General features: G+C 51.9%; 11 protein-coding genes across 11 annotated transcripts; 5 read left to right on the top strand and 6 right to left on the bottom strand.

Moving 5' to 3' along the window:
• Positions 1-161: 161 nt before the first annotated feature.
• A1O1_00021 (uncharacterized protein) lies at positions 162-1,401 on the bottom strand (the record flags this gene model as incomplete). Its single annotated transcript, XM_007720942.1, has 2 exons — positions 162-240; positions 296-1,401. The coding sequence occupies 2 exons, from the start codon at positions 1,399-1,401 to the stop codon at positions 162-164; spliced, it is 1,185 nt and encodes a 394-aa protein (XP_007719132.1).
• Positions 1,402-1,979: 578 nt separating this feature from the next.
• Positions 1,980-2,928, top strand: A1O1_00020 (uncharacterized protein; the record flags this gene model as incomplete). The annotated part of the gene is made up of 2 exons (XM_007720941.1): positions 1,980-2,510; positions 2,566-2,928. 2 exons carry the CDS (start codon positions 1,980-1,982, stop codon positions 2,926-2,928), a joined length of 894 nt encoding a protein of 297 aa, XP_007719131.1.
• Positions 2,929-3,071: 143 nt separating this feature from the next.
• Positions 3,072-4,037, bottom strand: A1O1_00019 (uncharacterized protein; the record flags this gene model as incomplete). Its single annotated transcript, XM_007720940.1, has 1 exon — positions 3,072-4,037. One exon carries the CDS (start codon positions 4,035-4,037, stop codon positions 3,072-3,074), a length of 966 nt encoding a protein of 321 aa, XP_007719130.1.
• A 617-nt stretch (positions 4,038-4,654) lies between these two features.
• Positions 4,655-6,121, top strand: A1O1_00018 (uncharacterized protein; the record flags this gene model as incomplete). Its single annotated transcript, XM_007720939.1, has 1 exon — positions 4,655-6,121. One exon carries the CDS (start codon positions 4,655-4,657, stop codon positions 6,119-6,121), a length of 1,467 nt encoding a protein of 488 aa, XP_007719129.1.
• An 854-nt stretch (positions 6,122-6,975) lies between these two features.
• A1O1_00017 (uncharacterized protein) lies at positions 6,976-7,761 on the top strand (the record flags this gene model as incomplete). Its single annotated transcript, XM_007720938.1, has 1 exon — positions 6,976-7,761. The coding sequence occupies one exon, from the start codon at positions 6,976-6,978 to the stop codon at positions 7,759-7,761; it is 786 nt and encodes a 261-aa protein (XP_007719128.1).
• A 550-nt stretch (positions 7,762-8,311) lies between these two features.
• A1O1_00016 (uncharacterized protein) lies at positions 8,312-10,538 on the bottom strand (the record flags this gene model as incomplete). The annotated part of the gene is made up of 2 exons (XM_007720937.1): positions 8,312-10,201; positions 10,251-10,538. The coding sequence occupies 2 exons, from the start codon at positions 10,536-10,538 to the stop codon at positions 8,312-8,314; spliced, it is 2,178 nt and encodes a 725-aa protein (XP_007719127.1).
• Positions 10,539-10,902: 364 nt separating this feature from the next.
• Positions 10,903-12,552, top strand: A1O1_00015 (phosphatidylserine decarboxylase; the record flags this gene model as incomplete). Its single annotated transcript, XM_007720936.1, has 1 exon — positions 10,903-12,552. One exon carries the CDS (start codon positions 10,903-10,905, stop codon positions 12,550-12,552), a length of 1,650 nt encoding a protein of 549 aa, XP_007719126.1.
• A 208-nt stretch (positions 12,553-12,760) lies between these two features.
• On the bottom strand, positions 12,761-14,998 carry A1O1_00014 (uncharacterized protein; the record flags this gene model as incomplete). Its single annotated transcript, XM_007720935.1, has 1 exon — positions 12,761-14,998. One exon carries the CDS (start codon positions 14,996-14,998, stop codon positions 12,761-12,763), a length of 2,238 nt encoding a protein of 745 aa, XP_007719125.1.
• A 3,946-nt stretch (positions 14,999-18,944) lies between these two features.
• A1O1_00013 (uncharacterized protein) lies at positions 18,945-19,239 on the bottom strand (the record flags this gene model as incomplete). The annotated part of the gene is made up of 2 exons (XM_007720934.1): positions 18,945-19,161; positions 19,214-19,239. The coding sequence occupies 2 exons, from the start codon at positions 19,237-19,239 to the stop codon at positions 18,945-18,947; spliced, it is 243 nt and encodes an 80-aa protein (XP_007719124.1).
• A 1,095-nt stretch (positions 19,240-20,334) lies between these two features.
• Positions 20,335-21,925, top strand: A1O1_00012 (uncharacterized protein; the record flags this gene model as incomplete). Its single annotated transcript, XM_007720933.1, has 2 exons — positions 20,335-20,904; positions 20,966-21,925. The coding sequence occupies 2 exons, from the start codon at positions 20,335-20,337 to the stop codon at positions 21,923-21,925; spliced, it is 1,530 nt and encodes a 509-aa protein (XP_007719123.1).
• Positions 21,926-22,421: 496 nt separating this feature from the next.
• On the bottom strand, positions 22,422-23,851 carry A1O1_00011 (2,2-dialkylglycine decarboxylase (pyruvate); the record flags this gene model as incomplete). The annotated part of the gene is made up of 2 exons (XM_007720932.1): positions 22,422-23,279; positions 23,336-23,851. 2 exons carry the CDS (start codon positions 23,849-23,851, stop codon positions 22,422-22,424), a joined length of 1,374 nt encoding a protein of 457 aa, XP_007719122.1.
• Between the last annotated feature and the right edge of the window lie 185 nt (positions 23,852-24,036).

Genomic DNA, 24,036 nt, shown 5'->3' with positions numbered 1-24,036 from the left:
ACAACAGCTAACCAGCCAATGGACAAAACTTTCCGTGCATTTCCAAATGATTGCCGGCTTAGTCCCCAAGTCTACCCTGCGCGGTATTGTACAATTGTCTCGATGCGACGGTGACGAGCCTGGCGTATAATCTCGGGCGCGTAAGCACCGTGTCGATAGATTTACGAAGACTTGATCGGCTTCGCATATTGCAGCTCCGTGCCCCAGATGAGATCCCAGAACTTTGACGTCACGCCGAAACTAAGAGTCGGTCAGTAATCTGATACCTGCACAAGCGTTGTGGACATTGGCTTACCCTAATTCGAAGTTCTGGTAGTGGTGGGCCAGATGGTACTTCTTCAAGTCACGCACATAGCTAGGCAACTGTCGGTGATGGAGCCAGTAGTGCGTGCAATCGTAGCAGACGTAGCCGAAAATGCCGCCGCTAAAGACCGTGAGAGCGACGTACCAGTTGTACCGGAACACAGCGTGCGCGAGGTGCCAGAAAGGCGTGGCCAGAATGAGGAACAGCGCGGGCGGCATCACCAGCCTATACTTGTCCATGGGCAGATAGTGGTGAATTCCGTGGAGCAAGAAGTGTAGTGTCAGAGCCACAGGGTGGTCAGGCATCGCTTTGTCGATATGGAACAGGAATCGGTGCATCAGGTACTCCACCAACGTCCATAGAAAGAGACCGAGACACCAATATGCCGGGCCTTGAACCGGCGGGAGGTGTGATATTCCCACGTACGAGCCGTAGAAAACCAGTGGAAGCCATATAATGGGCACAACGTACCAGGCCGTCTTGCTGAGCGGTTCCATGAAGTTTCCGAAGAGCGGTGCAGAGTCTCCTCCGCGATAATGTCTGGGTCTGTGGATTTGTTCAAGGTAGAACTCTTTCGAGAAGTTGCTGAACAGCATCTGCGGGAATAGAGGTCTGTTGAGATCCAAGAACTTGTGTGTCTTCCAATCGAGTTCGAGGTCCGTGTCTTTGGAAAGGTCCTCTTCAGAAGACATTCCGGTGGTCTCGAAGATCTGTCGCGTTGGTAGCCCGTCGGTATCCACGCCTTCCGCCTTCAGATCCTCCTTGCCTTCTGCCGTTGCGGGAAGAGGCACGACTTGGTCAGGATGCGATGAGTTGACGGCAGCTTTGAGGACGCGTTCGGTCGGCATGAATCCGATGAGACTTTCTTCCAAGATCTCGTAGGCGGCTTCAGAGTGGTAGTGTGACACCTCATCCTCCATGATCTGCTTCACATCTTTCCCCGCATACTCGAGGATCAGTTCACCACCTCCTGGATGATCGTCGACAAAATCTGTTACATCAAAAACACGTTCGCCGATTGTCACATAGCATGATTTTTTGGTGTTGTGTGCTTCCACCTCTGCACGAGTGATGGTAGGGAGTGTACGGCCGGGCATCTTCGGTTTCGATCGATCGGAGGTTGGATGTCGATTGAAGGTTTGAGGGACGGAGGAGTGGTCGAGGTGAGTCTGCAACGTTGGAACAGAGTGGAAGACAAGGTCAAAGGAATGACTGGAAGTGAGGATGAAAGTAATGAGGATGGAAAAAGTTCGGTTCGGATCAAGGGGGCATTGGCAAAAGGGACTTCGAGGGTTGATGCGTAGTTATCGAGTTGTTTTTGCCTCCCTGAAAACCGGAGTGTCATGCAACGCTTTTCGATGAGTTGTTTCGATGGGTCCGGGATACGTCTCACGCAGTCCAGGCTCCAACCAAAAAGCCCCTGGCGTGGCGTGCTGGTCATAAATCTAATCTCCCGACGCTTCCGCAGGTCATTCCACCCGGCAATGCCAGAACAGATTAGATTAGATGATAATTCTACTGTCGGACGCATGGGCTGCAACTGCAATTTGAATGCATGACCGTACATTACACGGCATTTCCAAGACAGATGGTCGTCAGAATTCTTCAACTTCAATCCGTAACGTCTTGTCCCTTTCACAAGGTGGTTGCGACGAAAAGGAAGGCATGCGACACCATGTCTCCCGGTGATGAGAAAACACCGAATATTGATGTGACCAGCCCTCCGCAAGACGAAGAAGATATTGATCTAGATGACCTGTGCGCCATTTGCCACCTCCTTCTTTATCGACCGGTTCGGACACGATGCGGTCACACGCTCTGTGAATCATGTATGGCCCATTGGGCAGATGTTTTAATCACGTCCCAAATGACAACCGTGGGACTGGATGACCGAGCCGTCGTCCTCCTACCGAACGAGATTGAGACGAGATGTCCCTTGTGCCGGACGCCGACCACGGCGACGTTAGATCCTGACAGAGAGACGGCCTTGCAAAGACAGTATCTAGCCGCTTATCAAGCACGCGAGACCGAGAGCAGAACGGCTCAAGAAGATGATTTCGGTGAGAGTATCGAGACGCTAACGGTGTACATCGGGAACGAGCATTCATTGGTCAGAACTGAGGGCGAGTCTCATAACAAACACCATTGGAAGTTCTTTGTGCGACCTTCGAGGACAGATTTTATTGAAGAGGTGCAGATATTCCTAGTAAGTGTGACGTTACCGACGTCTAACGCTCACTGAACCGACATCTCTTTGGCAGCATCCAACGTTCCGTAACCCTCGCGTTATCGTCCAATATCCTCCTTACGAGATACGTCGATTGGGCTGGGGTTACTTCACCATTCTTGCTAATGTTATACTGAAAGCGGGATATAGCTGGGTGAGTGCCGACGCTGAAGACACGCCGGATGGCGGTCGCAAAGGGAAACTACCCTTGGAATGGACCTTGGATTTCAACGGGCGAGGGTCTCAAGGTCGCTTGAGGTTGAAAGTTAAGAAAGAGAAAGAGGGCCAACAAGCCGAAGATGAGGTGCAGCACGAGCAGGTCAGACGGCTTGGGGCGAGGCAAAGAGACACAGACCCCGATTGGGTGGACCCTGACGAAGCGGGAGCCGGAAGTTGACGAAACCATACAGTAACTGGTCAAGCATTGTTGGCTAATTGTATGTGCTGCTACGGACACACGAAAGCGAGGACTGGATCAGCTGCGCTTCATCTACCCATCCCGGCTCCAAAATGCGACCATGCAGTCTTCGCTCCTGGCTTTCAAGCGACGACTTCAAAGTCATGCAATTCCTTGTCGTCGGCCGCCAGAAACTTCACAGTCCATGACCAAAGCTCCTCCTGGTTCTTCTCATCATAACTGTCCACGCTGGATTTGATCGGTTTCCTGCCTTCGTAGTAGAGGCCGCTCGTCGAGCGTTCTTTCTCATCCAGAGCAAGCCATGCTAGGGAGGCTCCCGACTCCTCGGGAAGATGGGTATTTGGCGATGCCAACAGGCGGAGAAGCGGAACAAGCGAAGGCAGCACCCGATTCCAGACGAAACGGAGGATGACTCCTGCGTCTCTTGCGAGCCCTGTGCCAGGCATCAGACCCGGGTCGAAAGCGGCCACAGTCCATTTCTTGTTCGCAAGCCGCGCGAGACGTCGTTGCAGGGCATATGTCCACATGATGTTGCACAATTTGCTGGTGGCATAGCGTTGTCGGCCTGGGTTGTTGACTGTTGCATCAGAGGGATGAGCTAGCTCTTCTCCGGACGTGTATTTTGCGTCGGGAAGGCCGGTTTTCTGTGCTGGATCGTGCGTGCCGCTGGCAACCACGACAATACGGGCATCGTCAGCCAAATAAGGCTGCAGGAGATAGAAAAGGAGCGCATGGCCCACGTGATTCACGCCGAAAGTAGACTCGATCCCGTCGGCGGTGTATCTGACGCTGCCAGGGTTTTGAAGCCCAGCATTCAGCAGCAGTGCGGCAATCGGAGGGAAATTCCTCTCTCCCCAAGTCTTGACGAAAGATCGGACATTTTCCAGGTGTCCAAGGTCAAGTGGCATATACTGGACGTTACTCTGGCCGAGTTTCTTGTTGATTGCCGCCGCGCTATTGTCGGGGTCCTTGCGTGATGCCACCATGACCTGGTATTCAGGATGTTGTTTCGCAATCTCAGCTGCGGCGCAAAGTCCGAGGCCGCTAGTGCCTCCAGTGATGAGAATTGATCTTGTGAAGTTGGACATGATGTGAAACTGTTGGAGGGTAGGTTTGGGCAGCCAGCAATCAGATTTGTAACACCCAGCCTGGTACTTATAGTTGCGCCAGTCGACGGTTGTGAAATTGATCGGACCAACATCGCGCCGTCGCAGGTCAAGGACTGTGAGTTCAGAACCCCTCAACTCCACCGCTACATATCATCTTTGCTATCCACTGTGGCATTTTTGTCTCCCGTTCTTCCACAATCCTCGATATAGGTAGTAGGATATCGAGAACCGACGGAGACTCCGACTGGAGTAAGGCTTCGCTGCTGCCTGGCTAGTCGCGATAGGATCCATCTGCAGCCAGTTCCGTCACTCTGATTGGGAACGGCACCGGCGATTTGCAAGTCCAACGATTGTGGTGGCAGGGGTGATTTTGGTCCGTGGGGGCGGGCCATTTCAAAAAGGGTAACTGTCATCGCCGTTAAAGCCGTCAAGCCAGGCAATCTGTGGCACTAGTCACGATCACATCTACCTTTTGGGTATGCCACCACAGTACTTGACTTTTTGCAAACAACATTGAGTATTGACCCCCCTTGAGTCTGCCAACTCATGGCTCGATCCTCCTCTGAATGAATCGTCAGGCACCAGTGCGTGCGCAGATGCAGCCGACCCAGCTTTTCCATTATTCTCCGGAACATCGTGTGGTCATCTGCACAGGCTGTCGTTATGCGGTACCGCCGAAGGCAGTGTCTAGGCATCTGAAAGAGATTCACCACATCTATCGGTCGGACCGGAAGTCCTTCGTGGACTTTGTGCAGGGGCTCGACCTTGTTGACCCGGAACATGTACTCCTACCGGAAGCCGACCAATTTCCCGTTCCACACCTCCCGATCTTCAATGGTTTGCAGTGCGGATTTGATGGCTGTGGACATCTATGCCTGACCGAGAAGCGGATGAGGAATCATTGGGCACTGGTCAAGCACGAGGTTGCAGATGATAACTTGACGTTCCAACGCGTACCAGTCCAGACATTCTTCCGCGGCAACAACTTGCACTATTTCACAGGCCACGTACGGCGAGGCAATGCCCTGGATGGAGGAGACAATTTCACCCAGGCCATGCACGACAGGACTGTGATTTCCACTTCTGACGAGGCAAAACGTTTCCCTGAACAAATGATTGCTCCTGGTTCAGTGCGGCTCGCTGAGGGCAATATTAGCGGGCTCCAATCTCTGGAACTTGAGCACGATGCCGAGTTCCTGCTGCATCATTATCAAGACTCGACCAGTCGGACAATCGCCACCAATGCAGACACCGAGATTCTGTGGAGAGACACAGTCTGTCAGCTGGCTCACGAGCATGATTTCCTCATGTTCGGTATCCTTGCGGTGACATCACTTCATCGCGCCTATCTCGTCCCCGAGCAGCGAAAGACATACTACCTCGAGGCCAGCAAATACCAGGATAAAGCCATGGGCCTTTTCAGAACTGCCGTGTCAAACACGACTCAGGAGAATTGCCACGCCGTGTTGGTCTTCACGCATCTCCTTGTCCTCTACGCGTGGGCTTCAGAACAACAAGACGACAGCCTCCTTCTGGTCACAGAGAATGATGACGACGTCATCCCTAGCTGGCTTCATTTCCTCCGATGCGGTTGTGTTATGCTAGGCGATGTTTGGGACTTCCTTGAGTCGGGTCCATGTAAGAGTCTCGCCCTTGCATTGGAAGCGCCCTTCGAAGGTGTCGACACCTTGGACGAGGCTGCCGTCCTCGAAAATCTCCTCTCGGTCATTGTCCAATCTTCCCAGTGCCCTTGGTCAGACGACGTACTCGAAACATATCGCGAAGCAGCATCGGAGCTTGCATTAGCCTTCGCCTGCTCGCGATCGGCTCAAGTCTTCACCACATGGGATGTCTTGCGTATATGGCCAGTGCGGGTCTCTGACAAGTTCATGACACTTCTCAAGGCACGGCACCCAGCTGCTCTGATATTATTGGCGCATTATGCGTTGCTGCTGGAGAGGATCGAATCGGCGTGGTATTTCAAAGGCCGCGCAACAAGATTAATCAGCAGCATTTCAAGAAAGTTGCCTTTGGAATGGCACCAATTCATTCCCAAGCCTTGATCGAGCCACAGTCAGCGCATGTATGGCTTTCGAGGATACATGAATCAGGTTTCCAGAACTGGATTGGAGGACTATTCGGGAACACCCAAATGAGGAGTCTCTGCGCCGTAATATCGGCCAACCAAAATTCGCCCAAAAGCTGTCTCTATCTGTGTCTACTGTTCAGTGTCATGGGGTAGACCATCTACACCATTTACAATCGAGAAAGTCAAAATGCAGAGACTCGCGGCCCGACGACGATTGTCGAGGCATGGAGATCTTCCCACCAGAACGCAGCTGGAATGATCATCTCAACACATGGTATGAGGAAGACGGGCCTCTGCTGCCCTTCGTTTGCGAAGTTGTAGCGCCGAGGAGAAGATCGCGGTTGCACAATGCCCAAACCCGATGATGTTCTGGGTTGGTTTCACAACGAGGGAAGAGAATAGTCTCAATCTTGCCCCCCGAAATCAATTTCGACACAATGGATGGAGCTGCATTAAAAGTCAAAACAGGTGGAAACGCAGAGTCGTGGGAGACTGCGCTCTCCGCAAGTAGAGAGGACTTGCAATGAACACATTGGATAGACTCCGTTACGATGGATGTCAAATGCTTTCATTTCCGATATACAAAGAAATCAGACGTAATTGGGGAGACAATACAGAATCTGGAGTCAAGCAACACTCAGAGACGCGGTTAGTTTCAACCTTGGAGCCGAAATGGAGTAACGTCCTCGTCATTGATGTCATCGATAATATTATAACCCGCCAATACCGAGTCTAGACATTCGTACTACTTCCCTACTAGATATTCATGGACAACGAGTCGATCGTTATTCCTTTCATATCCCACCGGTCGTATCAATATCTCTCAAAATGTCCATCACTGACTCCTGCTGCACCTGTGCCACCCTTCTGACCGACGTGAAAGTGCCCTACGACCCCGAGTCCGAGAAACCATTGCTCTACAATCGTCGCCTGGAGTGTTGTTCCCGCCAGATCTGCGCCACTTGTCAATACAACAACCCCCGATTTCAATCCTACTGTCCGTTCTGCCAGATATCGTCGGGTCCATCAGCGCTTCCGAAAGATGGCCTCAGACTTCCTCCCTCCTACACAAAGACTTCTACTTCCCCGAAGCACGGCAGAGCGGAATCGCCGCCACCCTCGTACGACGATGCGATGACACCGAGACGAGTGCCTGATCAGAGTATAGCGCCTCCCGAGAACACCGATGACACCGTACATTTTGTGGGCGCGGAAGACTCATTACAATCTCTGTCTCTGGCGTACAATGTGCCCGTTCTAGTCCTCCGGCGGCATAATGGTCTTTACTCTGATCAACTGCTTGCGGCCCGCAGGTGGATCTTGATCCCCAAGTCCCACTACACGGGGCCGCCTTTGTCGACCCCCCCGGACCCGGAAGAGGAAGAGCGTAAGACCAAAGTGCGGAGATGGATGGTTGCGACAAAATGTCCAGACTACAATGTCGCCTCCCTGTATCTGAAGGGAACCGACTATAACTTGGACTTGGCGGTCGATGCCTTTAGAGCCGACGAGGAGTGGGAAAAGAACCATCCCTTGCACGGGAAAGGGAAGGGTCGTGATGGACAACGCCGTCGCTTCGGGAGAGGAGGTAGCCTTGCCGGACAATTATCATGACGTGATTTCGAGTCGGAGTGCAAAAATGCAGCCTAGTCCGTCCAGCATGGCTTGTTTTCAGTCGGATCTAGTGGCCCGACTTGACTCAAGGGCATGAACTGGCTGGACGGGGTATCGACCGGGGAAAGCCGTGCCTTCATACTACTAGCTGGGCACTTCTCAGTCCATTTACGTCGCTCACAGCGGTCTTTCAATCCTAGCATAGCTCGCAGCGCAGTTTTGCAGGCATGGCGGACAGAAGACTCACCACGGGAACCCTTTCATATTGACGGAATCTCAAAAGGGGCGAGATGGCAAGGGAATCCTCACGAAACCGCGAAAGATGATAAGACGAGTTTCGGCTACCTGATCCTGTCACGCAACCTGGTGATTCATGGTCATCCCGAAGGTGGTCATCAAATCATATTCCACCAACTGAGCCAGTCTAGTCGCCAACCCGTTGACTTTGCAATCCCGCTCAATTCGCTACAAAACATGAAGTCACGACCGTGAGTCAACCGCAACACGTCTCAATAGGCAATCCGTCACGAGACGCGCAATGATAGGGACTTCAAATGTTCCGATTCCGCAACCCTTCGACCTCTGCGGTGTCTTCATGGATTTGCACAGAGCTCGAAGCACTCTGCTCAATGGATCCGTCGACCGTTGCAACAGCAGATCCATTTGCTTTTGCCTCCTCAGCTGTTGCAGCGACGGTGTGGTCCATATTCTCACCAGAGGCAGGCTCCGCTGCAATCTCCGCTTGTGCACGCGTGGCAGCCTCTTGTTCAGCACGTATTCTTTCTTGTTCAAGCCTGACCGCTTCTCTTCTCGCCTCTTCCCTCGCCCGAACATGCCGCTCGCCCACGCCTGGAATCAAACTTGCCAGAAACAGTGCTGTACTCTGTTCAATGCGGTAAAACGTGTCTCTCCACGAATTTGCGGATCCGTCATGATGCTGTCGATTGAGTCGTGCCGCAGCTTCTTCTGGAGTGATCTGGACCGCGCCGCGGACATTAGCCGGGCGCAGAACAGGTATCTCATTGACAGCATTTTGGAGAGGTTGAACCTGTGGTTGCTGTCGTGCCTCGGCAGCAGGGGCGGGCTGAGGTCGTGGAGCTGGGGGTGCAATCAAGTTGTCCAGATGCCGGCGTGCGGCGGCCAATGCCCGTACAAATGGGCCGTTCCTGGGCTGAAGACAAACAATGGCCGCAGTCACAATCAGAAGCCACCGTTTCCAGGTTCCTGGTTCGGAGAAGACGAACATGAAAAGATATAGGCGCAGAAATAGCCAGCCTCGCTGGATCAAAAAAGCAAACAAGTCATTATCGGCCTCGTTTCGTCGTACTTGCGCCAGAGCTGGTGCCGCCGGCATATGGTTCCTCCTAGGCTGTGCAATCCGCACATTGATGTTCACAGGGCCTTCTTCTTCTGCCGGTTGGAGTGGTACAACCGCAATAGGTTGATTACCAGGTGCCGGCCCCTGTGATGCATACTGAGTACCAGATTGCTGAGGTGTTTGTTGCTGTGTCGTGGCGAAGAAACCATGTCCGGGCTGGAATAACAACGCCTCTGGGCCAGCCGGCGACGAGACTATCCAAGCAACGGCATTTGTTGGCAGAAGATTTTCTACTGAAGACCGTGCAAACTGAGATGGAAATTGGACAGGAACGTGAGGTGGATGATGGTGCTCCGGCATCGTGCTGGATACACGCTGTGCGGCAGTCAACAACGGATGCTGATGCATATGATGGACCTGCTGATGTCCAGATGCAGAAACAGGCTGCGTAGGTGGCAATCCTGTGTTGGTCTGTTGCCCAGCAGCCGCATGAGAGACTGGGTGTCCCTGAGTTCCTTCAGCATTCGGCTGTGGATTCGTACTTGTGGCCGCCGCGTTAGGCTGAGGTGCCAGGACAGGTTGAGGTACAGATGGAGGTACTGCAGGGTTTCTAAACATTGATGGCACTGTTTGACCTGCACCGCGACCGTTCTGGGTTGGGATCCAAGGCACCTGCGGAAGACCACGATCAGGTTGCTCCAAGTTCTGGCCGCCGTTGAGACGCAAAGGAGTCGGCGCGGCAAAGATGGCTTGACCATTCACGTCTATCTGGAATGGTGCATGAGTCGGAAGAGGTTGTCCAACGGTGACATGGTGATGAGGCTGACCAGTGGCAATGTGGTGATGTATATTGTGATGCTGGAGGCCTATCCTCTGTTGCACACCCAACAGATCGGCTCTGTTCACTTCAATCTGTTGTTGAATCCGAGCTAGCGACTCTTGAAGCCTCGCGGCAGATGTTTCAACGGCTCGGAATGGGTTGACACGTTCTGTCGGCCGGGTAGCTGGCGGAGGAGGTAGCCCATGCGTAGTTGAGGGAGGATCTCTCGGAGGCGTCGCATCTGAACGGGGATTGATTACGATATGGATCGTATATGGTAGGGGACCAGACGCAGCGCCAGACTAAGACATCGGTCAGAAAAGTTAGGAAGAACTATAGCGAAGCAAATACCTCTAGTCGGAGGACCTCTCGCAATGTGGCCTCGTTTCGCAGAAGCGGTCGCCCTTGATAGATAAGACGTTGTTCGAGAGGAGTTGGATGTTCGGGAAGATCATTTTGAATTCGATTCTTCAACGCCAGAATCGTGGTGCCCAGATCAACCTGTCCGAGGTTGAGAGGTGGCCTGGGATCTCCTGTGACCAAATAAATCACTCTAAGATAGACATGATCAGGCTGCAAAGGTGAGGTAGAGAGTGGTTGGTCGGAGGATGAGGATTGTTCGCGACTATTGCCGTTCATGGTGAAAGAGGAAGTTGTTTCTCCAACGCATGACCAACGAAGTCAATTTGACGAGATGAGATGTAGATACACAACAGTCGCAGTTGGATCGACAGGTTGTTGTAGCCAGAGTGGTAGGAATCTCACAAAAACGAAGTCCGCGTTCTGCAATCGCAGCGGCGGAGGATCAAATCAGCCAATCATAAACTGCAGCGGGTGCATCTTCACTCGTCATACCTTGAACTGCCAAATATCTTTACCTTCCTTCAAGACAACATCATTTTGAAGCCAACTGGCTAAGTCAATCTCGCTTCATTTCCCAACCCTGTGTCCATCTCTTTACTTGTTGTACATGCTTCCCTGACAAATCTTCCAATCTGCAAATATGGCTGGTGCCAGCGTCGGCAGAACGTGTCTTTACCGGCGGACCTTCATTATTTCCTCACGTCTTCATCCGCTGTCGGACCCATGCTCCTTTCAACCTCTAAGATTCCCGTACGGTCGCATTCAATTGCACCAGAGAAGCCATTTCAGCAACACTCAGAAAAGATGGAAAGAAAGCAGAGGGGATGGCAAGGAGAGCTTCACTTCGCGGCTTGGAAAAGCATGGAGGGAAACGAAAATCGAATGGAAACCAATTCCAATTGGTCTGGGAATTGGGTTTCTGGGCCTGTTACAGTTTATGCGAGTCAGAGCAAGGGAAGGCGGCGCACAAGAAGGTTCTTCCGAGACGGATGGAGGACGGCCGCCCAGGCGGCAGAGAATCTATCCCACAGGAGGAGGCTGGCAGGTACAGATAATGTCAACGTTGCCGCTGAAAGCAATCTCAAGAGTTTGGGGACGTTTCAATGAGTTGACCATTCCATATTACCTCCGTGTGCCGGGTTTCAAGCTATATGGCCGGATATTTGGTGTCAACTTTGAGGAGATGGCTGAACCAGATCTTCACGCCTACCCCAACCTGGCTTCCTTCTTCTACCGCGAGCTCAAGCCAGGCATTCGACCTCTCGATCCCAATCCCAACGCTGTCCTATCTCCGGCCGACGCTAAAGTATTGCAGTTTGGCACGATCGAGAATGGTGAGGTCGAGCAGGTCAAAGGCATGACATACAGTGTGGATGCTCTGTTGGGGAAAATCGCCCCTACCTCACCTAATCCTCAAGCTCCGTCGAATATCTTTGCGCCTCCGAAGGCCGAAACATCGCCTGCATCGGATGATCCAGAAGCCAAGTCAATATCCGCAGAGGAGGAATTTGCAAATGTCAACGGCATATCTTACACCTTACCCGACTTCCTGTCCGGGTCGCAACAGACGGGCAACTCCAAACAAGATGCCTCTATAAAATCACGTCCATCCTCCGAGGCTGCAGTGTCAGCTGACTTGGCCACAACTCAACCTTGGTGGTCACCTTTCTCTTCTCCCAGCACCGACAAAAAGCTTTATTATTGTGTCGTGTATCTGGCTCCCGGTGACTATCATCGCTTTCATTCTCCTGTCAGCTGGGTTTGCACCGCACGTCGCCACTTTGCGGGAGAATTGTATTCAGTCTCGCCTTATGTTCAGCGTATGTTGCCGGGGCTTTTCACCCTCAATGAACGTGTTGTTCTCCTTGGCCGATGGAAATATGGATTCTTCAGCTATATACCTGTTGGTGCCACCAATGTTGGCTCCATCGTCATCAATTTCGACAAGGAGTTACGGACGAATTCTCTTACTACGGATACCGAAGCGGATCGTCAGGCAGCAGCGGCCGCTGAAAGGGGCGAACCCTACGCTGGATTCAGCGAAGCCACCTACGCAAATGCGAGCAAGATTCTGGGAGGCCATGCTTTGAGGAGAGGTGAAGAGATGGGTGGCTTCAAGCTTGGATCGAGTATTGTATTGGTGTTTGAGGCACCGGCTGGTCAGCGGAGAAAATCCCTCAACGAGGGTAGTGCTGGTGATGAGGAGGGGAATGGTGGGTTTAAATGGGTTGTTGAACGAAACCAGAAGGTCAAAGTCGGTCAAGCTTTAGGGTATGTAGAGGAGGATTAGTCCGACTCCCAAAGTTGAACTTCTGCCCTGATTTGTGGACAACCGGTATGTCAAAGTATTGTATGCCATTGTCGATGAAGGATGTGACTTCGCTTCGTGACAAGGATGCCCGCTACAATTACAAAGATGACAGGGAGTTCTGTGCAGGAGGTGTGATTGATTATCAAATACAGATTCTAACCTCAGGGGATCTCCCGCCTCTTGCCACTTAGATGGTGGCTGCCCAAACCAGGACGCCGGCACAGCCCAACAACAAACCAACAACCACCAACAAACCAACTCTCTCGACCGCTCGGGCCAGTCGAGCGTCCACCGGGTGGACATGGGCGACGGCACCATCCTCTCGGCCCGAGAGCCACTTGGTCAACTCTGCCATTGCCCCGCTGGACAAGGCGCCCCCTTCGCCCATGTCATGGGCCAGAGCAAAACCACCAAACCAGAATGTTGCCACGCAAGCCACCAGAAGGAACCGCCCAGCTCGACGTTGGATGTCGACGGAGCTAGCCTCAGCCCTGTTTTTGGCCAGGGTGGCGTGGCTGAACTCCATTTGCTGATGGACAGCGCACCAGGCTCTCTCCAACCACTCGCCATTATCCAAGGTCTGCAAACGAGCAAAGGGGACCCAGCCAATTCCAGGAAGTCCGGGCGATCCAAGTTGCTGGGCGGTGAGCGGAAATGTCGGGCAAGCTGCCAAACCAAGAGTGTCCAAGCTTTGTGTCCAGTCAGCAGGGAGAAGGGAAGCTGTAGTGCTATGAGTGGAGTTGTTTTTATGTTGAGTAGCGTTGGCGAGGCTTGAAGTAATTGAGCTACCCAATCCGTGGTTTCTCGGTCTGTTGAGCGGAACTGAATCGGAGGAATAGTTGGCAAGACTGCTGCCTGTTGTTTTGATTCCACGACTGTTTGGAAGGCTTTCAGAACGGTTGACACGTGAAGGTAGGGAATTTGTGCCAATTTGCACGGTGTCTCGCAGGAAGCGGGAGATGCCAGCGTCATTGGATTGGTAGCGGCCTTCTCGAAGTTGTTCGGTCAAGAGGCGATTGTGAGATTCCGTTGCGGAGGCCATCTTTCTGAACCCGGCGGAGAGACCTTGTTGGTCAAGGGTGCGTCCTGGATCTGTGGCTGCGTTCCCCGAGCCACTTCTAGGGATGAAGATGCGAGCTTGTGTGGTCAGGCGTTGATTGGAAGGGGTAGCAGATTGCGCCGTCTGGCCATCTCGAGATCTGGAGAATCCTTGCCCATGAGGCATTGTAGGTTCGTTCAAGGGCTTCATTGCTGCTCGAGGGGGTGGATGTGGTGTCATGATCCTTCCCATATCCTGAGGAAGCAGAGAACTTGATGAAAGAGCACTGATCCGAGCTCGAGGAAACAAGGAGCTTGACGGAAGGACTGAATCTGTGAGTGGAGTGAGATGTCTTGATGGGCGCGGGCTGGCCAGAGTCTGGACGTGTGGAAGCTCTCCTAGGGTGCCGAGGGAACCTGCAGCGCGGTTTTGACCTGAACGCAGAAAACTCCGTCCGCTCGTTGTTTGCATTTCAGTTTGCACTTGCTGCTCTCTTCCAGGGCCACTATATTTGTTTCTGGTAAGCTGTTTCGGTGCGTGCAAATCAGTCTGGCGGTGAGCTAGATCAGGTGGAAGATTGCCTCGTGCTGAGGATGAAATAGGATCCCATGGTGTTGTTGGGGTCTTGTCATTGAAACTTGAGTCGGATGTATCGCCGGTCTCTCTTTTTGTCAAACGAAACCGCTGCCACGATGGAGTCAAAAATCCGCTTCGACTACTCTCCGGCAAAGCTTCCCACTCTTCTTTATCTCCCTGTGAGTTTGCGATACTTTGAACAGAACGGTCTGCATCTTGTTGTTCTTCAAGAGCCAAGCCACCGACAGAACGTCTTTCGTTGTGGGGACTCAAAAACATACTGCGACTGTCATGGGGAGTATTGATATCCTGTCCATACTGGGTCTCATGGATCTCATGATCGTGCATGAGCTGATGTCCGTCCGGTTGGAGAATGGGCAAAGCAGACGAATCGTCAGCTCCGTCGTCCGCATATTGAGAAACAATGTCGTCAATTGTGGCGGATAATCTGTCTTCAGTGTGGCTTGTTGTTTCAGTATCATCGGATGTCTCCAGGATTGCGCTGGATTCTTGATGATGGTCTGCCTCATGAAGAACTCCGTGGGCCGATTGTACCCGCTGACAAGATAGGTCCTGCAGTGGAATGACTTCATTCCCAACCGACAGTGCATCAAAGCGATCATGTTCATTCTCCTCGCTCGAAGAACTCGTCGGACTGAGCGGAAAGCGCGTCTCTTCTCGACCAGCCTGCGATGACAAGGTGCTCACCGTCCTCCGACCTTGGATTCGTGCGTATGCTGATGTCAAGTCTGGGTAAAGTGTTCGCGAAGCTTGCCTGCGTCCGGATGAACTTGAGGTTTCGTCACTCATTTTGTATCTTTGCAGGAGGAATGAATCCGACCGGTGTTTCGACCCTATGGATGTCCTTGGAATGCTCGAAGACACAGAATGGCTCCTACTTCTCTGAAGAGTCGCGCTATGGTCAAGTGGTGCTTGCCGACAGTCTGAATGGTGCGAGAAATCCCCGAATAATGCGCTTGAGGTGGCGAAGATTGGGGTACGGGCCACTTCGCTTTCGACCGTCGAGATGCTGAGGCTCAGTCTCTTGATCTTTGTCAGTTGTGATCGGAATACACTGGAGGAACCCACTCACGTGCAGTGGGGAATGGGATAGGAAGGTTTGCGTCGGTGGATGTTCAAAAGCTTTGTGATCTGATTACGATCAGTGGATTTCGGATGCAGATGTGAGGGACTCATACCAGCTGCGTTTGGAATCTGATACGACCAGGAGTCTCTCTTTCGCAAGTTCGTGTCCGATATCGATACTGAATGTTGGGGTTTCCAGCCTTGGAGCGCAGGATCCGCTACAGCCTTGCCGTCAGCACATTTGAGAGTTCATGAGACTTGTGACGACCAACCGTTCAGATCGGCAGGAGTTGCCTCTGACCCATCTGCCTGCGCTTGAAAGGAACCACGGTGTGAATTTGAAGGCGACCGATTTGGTGTCTCCTAGACACAGGATGCTGCGACAATGAATTGAGAGTCTGAGATCGCTTGAGAGTCTTGGAAATCAAGTCTGTCTGTGCTGTGACGGACATTCAAAAGAGGAGTTGCAGAAGATGCAAATACTCCTTGCGATAGCACCGATGAGTGAGGATCTGTAAGTCTTTTCTGAGGTTGGTGTTGTGGTGGTGTGCACAGATGCGAATTGTTTTCCAACGACAGACGACGCCATGTAGGATTGTGACCTGCAGTCCGTCTTTTACTTGCACGTGCTTCGGTCCCTGTGTTGGTTTTATGCGTTCCCTCAGGTGCCTCTTCATCTCTCTCCCAAAAGCTTTCCTGCAATCCCACATCCTGACGCCACCTCAACTCAGCCAATTTCCAAGACATTTTTCCTTTAACTTCGGTCAACGAACGACGCTTCTTTCCGACGGAGAGCAAGAGTTGACCTTCAGCTCTGGAGAATTTCGCCGGAAGATCTGGCTCGATTGCGCTTGAAGGACGGCCCCGACGATTACTGAGGTTCAAGCATGATGGAGGCGTCGCAAAGGACTGGGAGTTTCTGTTCGATGCAAAGAGATGCGCAGCTTGGTACTGTTGAGACCCTCGAGCCGACACGCAGTCGAAACGAACTCATTTGGCTGCTCCTTCCATGAAGTTTGTGTTCACTACCGAGTCCTTGCAAGTCCGACGCGAATCCATTAGCGACTCTGTAGGTGAGCAGGCGCAACACGACTATTTACTTCACTTTACTCAAGGCATGAAGTCGAAACAAACTTCGGTACATGCATGTCAACCTTGAGAGTGGAGCAGCCGATCTGCAAACCGGAGTTGTATTCCCCAGCCCCTCCGCGCCAAAATGGTCCTCCCTGGCCGGCAAGCCACCTTACAAAACGAGTAACACCGCAAAAATGATATAAGCAGCGCAGCACGTGAGGTTGATGGGAATGGGCGTTCCACCTATCCTTAGGTGTACCTACCGCCTTTGAAAGGCTTCAAGGGTGCCCCTGCTGAGATTTGGCGGTGCCACTCATTTTATGAAGGTGGCTTGCCGGATATCTTGTTTCAGTGCAGCGGTCGGACAAGCGAAGTAGCTCCATGAAAACACATCCTCGTCAGTTAGTCCACCGCCTTCACCATCATGGGATTGAATCTGCCAGCAACCACGATATCTGCGACATCATCCTGGTTAACCGCAAAGCCATCTACCTGGGGCGCACCCGTCGCAAATTCTTCGCCGTTGGCACCAGGAGACATGCTGGGCAATGACAATTGAGATCTTGCTCGTTTCATCATTGCGGATCGGGCGACTATGTATGGCGGCGCAGTTCGATCCTTTTTCCTGCCATCGCCCGGTCGAGCCACGGTCCTCAAAGCTTTCAAATGGAGACCACTTTGTCTTTCTCGGAGAGTGGTCGAACCAATCCATGTCGGCCTCTTACGTTTCCCCCACTCTCTGGACTGGGGACATGGTGGAAACTGGCGTGTTGGATTGATCCGGCCTGCAGTGTGCCGTGATAAGCAGAACATTTCGGACTTCTCCTTGTGGATGCATGATTCGCTGCAAGACAACCAACCCCACGTACAGGAGTGAACACACCACGCATACCTCTGTCGCGTGAGACTCGATGCAAGAATCCGATCACGTTGCCGCAGTACATTGAACAAGGGCTATCAACACACGCTGGGCTCTGGCGGGTTTGCCTGAGACACCATATTGGGTGATGAATGATACCATAACAGAATCATGAAAGAGCCGAACGAGGGATGCAGCCCTAGGGCTTGGGAGGATGTCGTCAATTCAAAAATCGGCGAACGTGAAGCGGCCATAAAACTCTTTCTTTTTGATGTGAATGGTGTCATTTTTGGGCAGGAGAATCCACGGGATATCACACTCCTCACTGATGTTGATGTGCTTGTGGGAATCATGGCGACAGGCGAACTGGCAGCAGAGCAAGTCACCAGAGCCTTCATCAAACGGTAAGTCAGCCCGGGAAACAAACGTTGATGTCAAGACGGCTAAGACGTGGACGTCATTGCAGGGCAGCGGAGGCTCAGCAACAGGTTGGTGATCAAAGCACCTAGGCTACACCAAAGTGTGGAACTTTTCTTGACTACCCAGCGGTGGTATTTCCGGCAGGGAAGGTTGACAAGAAAATTGATGTACACGATGACGGGTATCAGCCGCGAAACAACGTGGATAAGTGGAATTGGGAAAGATACGATCGTGACGGCATGCATGGACTTCCAGTGGAATTAGAAGTTGTGACCAGAAGGCTCCAAGAGGAGAAAGCGTTGGGCGTGGTCAGTGTTGCCGAAGGGCTTTTGATGGCTTCTACGAGTCGATCACAGGCTCGAGGGCGAGAAATGGACTGGGCATCGATTAAAGGCGGAGCAAAGATAGCGAGGAGGTTGAATATACAACTAGACAGTTGTTCAGTGTCGCGGTCTTTGGTTCTTATCAATTCGCAACCTCAACCTAGAAACATATAGCTTGAAGTCCGAGTTGGGAGCCTTGTTTTAGCCCCTTGATGATTTTCTTTTTCCAATCTTCATCATTCCGCTAGCCTTGTCCATTCAGGACATTCGTAATCTGCGTAGCATCGATACCGGTTGTTGAGGCGATTTCCAGTATGAGAAGGCGAGAACGTAGTTGCAAAGTGGTTCGGGTAAAGCTTTGGGATGGTCGTAGCCATGGTATCCCCTGTAAAAATAATGACCCTGTTGTTGTGTATGCTCTCTTCCGCTGTGTTGGGTTGGGTTGGGGCAGGCTTCAGCAGCCATGAGACCGTTGCAGAGACTTTGTTTCCTTTCGTGTAAGTCTTGAAACATGACATAAACTGGGACAAAGCATCAAGAATAGCTAGCACGAACTTTTGGTTAGGCAATCCACGCTGTGGTATGGTGGATCACAGATGATACGATCGAATATGCCTTTCAAAGCAGCTGTAGTTGTCGGGTAGAAGATTAGCTTTGCCTGGCATATCGTGTAGAGTAGAGAGGATCGGGTGATGACTAGGCATGGCTCACGATCCAGTTTCTGTGGGTTTTCAAAGTCGTAGGGAATGAATTCGCTGAACATGTGAAAGCGTTCATCCCATTCCAAGAGGGATAGTCTTTGAGGTTGTGGTCCCCCCTTCAGCTTTGCTCTGATTAGCAAACATAGGCTTGGAGATGGAGAGGTTAGGTACTAAGAGCTTCTTCAACTGTATGAAAACACTTGGGGTCGAGATTATTGCGATACAGGTGTGAGGCGTCAGGCCATCGAGAAGCTGTTGAGCGAGCAGGGTAGCAGATGCATCATCATACTTTTTCACTGCCGGGTTAGGAACAATCCATAGACAAGTGGAGTTCGGCCCACCCAAAACTGGCTGGCATTCCAATTCTCGGGAAACATCTCCATAGATAAGGCCTTGTCATTGCTCATCGCTAGGTCGTGACTATAGTCCAGCTGTTCAAAACCGTCAAATTGCAGTGCTTGTTCGGCCCGAAAGTCTTCCAGAGCTTGAAGAGCAAGCCCAGAAAGGGCACTAGAAAATTGGTCAATAAGGGAGCTTTGGATGGGACTGAGACAAGACATACGGTGTATCAGAATCGGGGTCCTCCATACTGTTTCTATGCATTGACAAGCCACTGAGTAGTTTTGTCCTGCTGCGTGTTAAGTATTGTAGCTTAGTAAACCTTTCAAAGAGGCGGATTTCCAAGAGAGGTAAAGAAATCGCCGAATCCCCCGCCCACTTGCTGCTTTAACAATCTATAGACAAGCGTACTACTAGTATTCGTCAAGTCATCCGCTATCGGCATGTGTTGGGGCGGCGGCGGTGGCTCCTATTTACGACCGATAATATAGAGTTTATGGCAGATCCTGCGAATTCAAAAATCCCATCCAATTAATACATCTTCCTTTGTTGAGGACAAAAGCACCACATCTGCATATGTGAGGCATTGCTCAAGGAGAATACTGGCTGGATTTCAGTGCATCGTCTTAACGACTAGGCCAATCTTCCTTCACCACTTCATGGCTCCGACCGAAACTCAGGCCTTTCATGCAGCCAACTGGCCTAAGGAGCCTCTTTCGTCTGCGACGCTGGCGTTGTTAGTTGCGTGTATCAGTGCTACAACTACGTGCTATACGTTGCTGAGACGCCTGTGACTCACCCGTCGGTTAACCATTTCGATGATACGTTAATTCCACGTCTGAGATATGACTAGTCATGGGGTTCGGGATATATTGCAGAATTGAAAAGTTCGGGCGAATGCGCTCCACTTGACCGGTTCGCTTCGGGCGCATACCAGGCCTATCAAGATCGACATCCGCATTGTGGAGGGGGATTTTTAATGGATCTATTTGTATCACGTCCGGCGTTGCTACAACTTCGCTTCCTCTCCGCACACGATTCGAGTCTACCTGCTAGGGTACACACGACTCAAAGTGTGACCCTGAACTTTGTGAACTCAGGCAGCGCCAGTTTCTTCGCCTACCACTAGTCTGCCTGGCGAGAGCCAACTTTGACAAACTGCTAGATATGCCGAAGACGTTCACAGGCTGCAGAACATGCCGAAGTCGAAAGATCAAGTGCACGGGCGAACGCCCGGCATGCTTGCGGTGCCTGAAAGCCGGACACAAATGCCCAGGTTACGGGCCCAACATTATATGGCTGCCGCCAAACCAGGAAGCCTCCAACCACCAGGGTTTAGGAGGAATGCCACCTCCGCAGTCAACTTGGGCCACTCGACGGATATTGGATGGACCCAGCGTTGATAAAATCATCTCGGCGCTGACCAACACTGCTGTCGCTCAGTTTGATCGGACACAAGCACAGATTGCTGTTCTGGGACCATTCTCTGTTCTGTCGTTTCCCCATCCCAAGACCGACCCTCCATCACTGCCTCCAGAGAACCTCCCGATAACCTCAGATGTATGGCCAATCTGGCCGTTGGACCAGGAAAGTCGGTCTTTGTTTCAACACTATGTCTCGGTCATCTCGTCCAAAATGATGCCATTTGAGGATTCTCGGAACCCATGGAAGACCCGATATCCATCCATGGCGCTGAGTGATGATTCGGCAGTATATCTGGCCATCCGTCACGCCATTCTCAGTCAAGCAGCTGCCCACTTCGAGAACATTGGCTATCGCACAGAGCACATGAAAGTACTGGCCATGGGCCATTATTCGGAGAGCCTGAAGGCATTGTCAACCTACCTGAGCGAGACGACGGAATACGACTATGGCGCTGTCCTCGCGAGTATCCTCTCCCTGATCATGGCAGAGGTAAGCAAGACGCAATTTTCTTTTCTGAAGTCAATAGGACAGAACTAAGATAGCTACACAGACTTATGGAGGAGGCTCGGTCGCATGGCGATATCACTTGAAAATTGCCTGGGATTTGGCCACAAAATCTCTCCCACAGAAACCCTGGCTCTTTTCAGAGACCGCTTGGTTGACCACGCAAAGCCTCTGTATGCTAAAGTTACGGATGTCGATCGAGTTGGACCTGGATGATGCACCCACAGAGCACGAGAGAGATCACGTCAGTTGGGAGGAAATCGTCGAGCCAAAAAGTGACACTCATGTCTTCCAAGACATGATCGCCTCGGTATCAAGCAGACTTGAATTTGGTTTCACCGTTGGTGCGGCCCCTCAAGCTGCGGAAGGGCTCAGTGAAGCTGTGACCCTGATCCGCCAGGTCAAAAGGCACGGATTGTCCGAGGTTTACCGGTCGAAAATCAACAAGCTCACAGAGAGATTGTCTGCTCTGGCGACGGGGCAGGCCCAGTACTCCACGAGCCTTCGAGATACCCATCAAACCATCTTTACCTTGGGCATCATTATTTTCATTCAACGCCAGACCATCAACCCGGCCCCCAGCGCCCTCACTCCATACTCCTCTCGGCTTTTCGCATGCATCCAAAACATTGACGCGCGTCTCTCATGTGACCAGCCAGCCGACAGAATAAACAGGGATAGTTCCCACGTCTCGCTGTGGCCGGTATTTCTGGCTGCGGTGGAATGCTTTCGGCCGCAAGAGCTGCGAACTGCCCGATCTTGGCTGGGGAAGTTGGGCAAAAGCGGCATCGGCAATAGAGGCGATGTGTCGAAGGTGGTGCAGGGGGTTTGGAAAGAGCGTAGACGGAGATACTACCTTCAAGTAGGTGTCATTAGTGAGGCAGAAGATGTTGATGACGATGAAGATGATTATGACGACTTGGTCGACATCGACGGTATAGGCCAGATCATCGTCGATTGGCGGGAAGTGATGAGGGTACAGGGGGTTGACATTCTTCTCGTGTAGCAATTCGGTTGTTTTGTGCACGCATTTGTCTCTCCAAGATTCAGACCGTGCTCCGGTTCGTCCTCTATCTAGTCGAGTCTGTCCAATTATATCTGATTCCTCTTGGAGCAACACGGGGAGGCGGGAAGCACCGAAAGCAAACCGTGGTTAGGGGTAACGCATCACTGAGGGAAAGGCTGTGCCATGCTGAACTTCCACTGTTAAATACCTCACCGGTTACAGAGGTCGGCTCTACTCACTTCGTATACTGCGCCTGTCATATGTAGTTTATTTGCATTTCAGCTCAATAATAGAGCAATATACTGTCTTGAACAGTAATGCGCCTTCACCCTGGAGCCAGGTCAACTTCGTTCCTTCTAGTACTAAACCTATCAATCTACCGGCTTTCCAGGATAGTCACACGACGGTCGCTATACAGCCAACAACTATAATCAGTTTCTCAACTAGTGAAGCACCTTTTCTCGTCAAAGTGTTACGGCCCATCCACTGCACTAGGCTAAATTCGTCCCGATCCCTCGGTCAATTCGAAGGCCTTCTCAAACGTCCTCAGTCCCCATTCCATCTCTTCGTCCGATATAATGATGGGTGGTGCAATGCGGATACATCCTGAGAAATAGCTCTTGGCCGAGATCATCGCCGAGAGTCCTAAGTCCATCGCCTTGGCCGAGATCCGCTTGCCTACTTCGATGTCGGCTTGCGTACCCTGCCGTCTGTCCCTCACAATCTCGACACCCGCCATCAAACCCCGGCCCCGAATGTAGCCAATACATGCGTATCGGGACATGATGTCGTGCAAGCCAGCGTGTAACTTGGCTCCCATATTGCGAGCATGATGCAGCAACGCCGAGTCATCTCGAAGAACCAGCTGCATTGTTTTCAGACCAACCGCCGCCGGCAAAGGGTCATTCGCGTGTGTGGTGTAGAACATGAATCCATTCTCACGCGTATGTTGGGCGATCGCATTGCTCGTCACAACAGCAGACAGAGGGAGACCATTTCCCAGTGTTTTGCTCATGGTCAGAATGTCTGGCACAACTCCACCGTTGTCGGTGTGGTTGACCGCGAATATGTCGCCACTGCGAGCCATGGCCGTCTGCGCCTCGTCGACGATAAGAAGCATACCGCGTTTCTCGCAGTGTATTTTCATCGCCCGCATATAGCCTGGAGGTATTGTGATCATACCACCACTCGACTGTACAGGCTCCATGATGACCGCGGCCAGAGCACCACAAGAGGACTTATCGATCATTGACCAGCCATAGTTGAGCTCGGTCTCCCAGTCATAAGATCCGTCAGGGTGACGGAAGATCGATCGGTAGGCATCCGGAGAGGGTAACATATGCATTCCGGGCATCTAGGAAACGGTTAACCAAAGTTTTCTTCCCTTTTCCAAGGAATTATTTTTCTTACCAAGGGGCCACAGTTCTTCCGACCAGCATTGTACTGCACACCTTGCGCACCCGAGGTCGAACCGTGCCAGCTAGCTGCCAAACCCACCATTTCGAACTTGCCCGTGTACAACTTCGCCAGCCGAATAGCACATTCATTGCTCTCACCTCCGGTGCTGAGGAACATTGCCTTGTCCAGGCCTTTTGGGAGCTGACCAACAAGTGTTGTGGCCAGATCAATCACGGGAGGCGATAGCATGCCGCTATAGAGGTGATCTAGGCTTTTGGCACTCTCTGTGATTGTCTTGACGATTTCGGGGTGTCCGTGGCCGAGCAAGCAGGACATTTGTCCAGATGTCCAGTCCATGACTTTCTTCCCGGATGCTGTCCACAGATACATGCCTTCAGCTCGAACGATGACGTCCGGAAGAAACTCGGCACCATAGGTGAAACAATGCTTCTGTGCCGCGAGTGAAAGCGCAGCATTGCTTCTGGCCGTAGGGGCACTGTCGTATCCAGTTTCTGAATCGACAAGCATTTTTCGCGGTTTGTTTTCGGTCATCGGGTAGAGCAATTTATGAAGAGCTATGAACCTCGAAATGCATGATTGCTTTATATATGTCTTGGACACTTGACTTTCTTGAAGTCGCAGGGCGTACACTGCCTTGTCGGAATGCATTGCTGTTACCGGACAATGGCAATGACCCACCCCAGAGCTACTTG

The sequence above is a fragment of the Capronia coronata genome (assembly GCF_000585585.1).
Source record: "Capronia coronata CBS 617.96 chromosome Unknown acBCG-supercont1.1, whole genome shotgun sequence".
Lineage (NCBI taxonomy): Eukaryota > Fungi > Ascomycota > Eurotiomycetes > Chaetothyriales > Herpotrichiellaceae > Capronia > Capronia coronata.
Note: the sequence above shows the minus strand (reverse complement) of the source record. Positions and strands in the feature narration are given on the sequence as shown.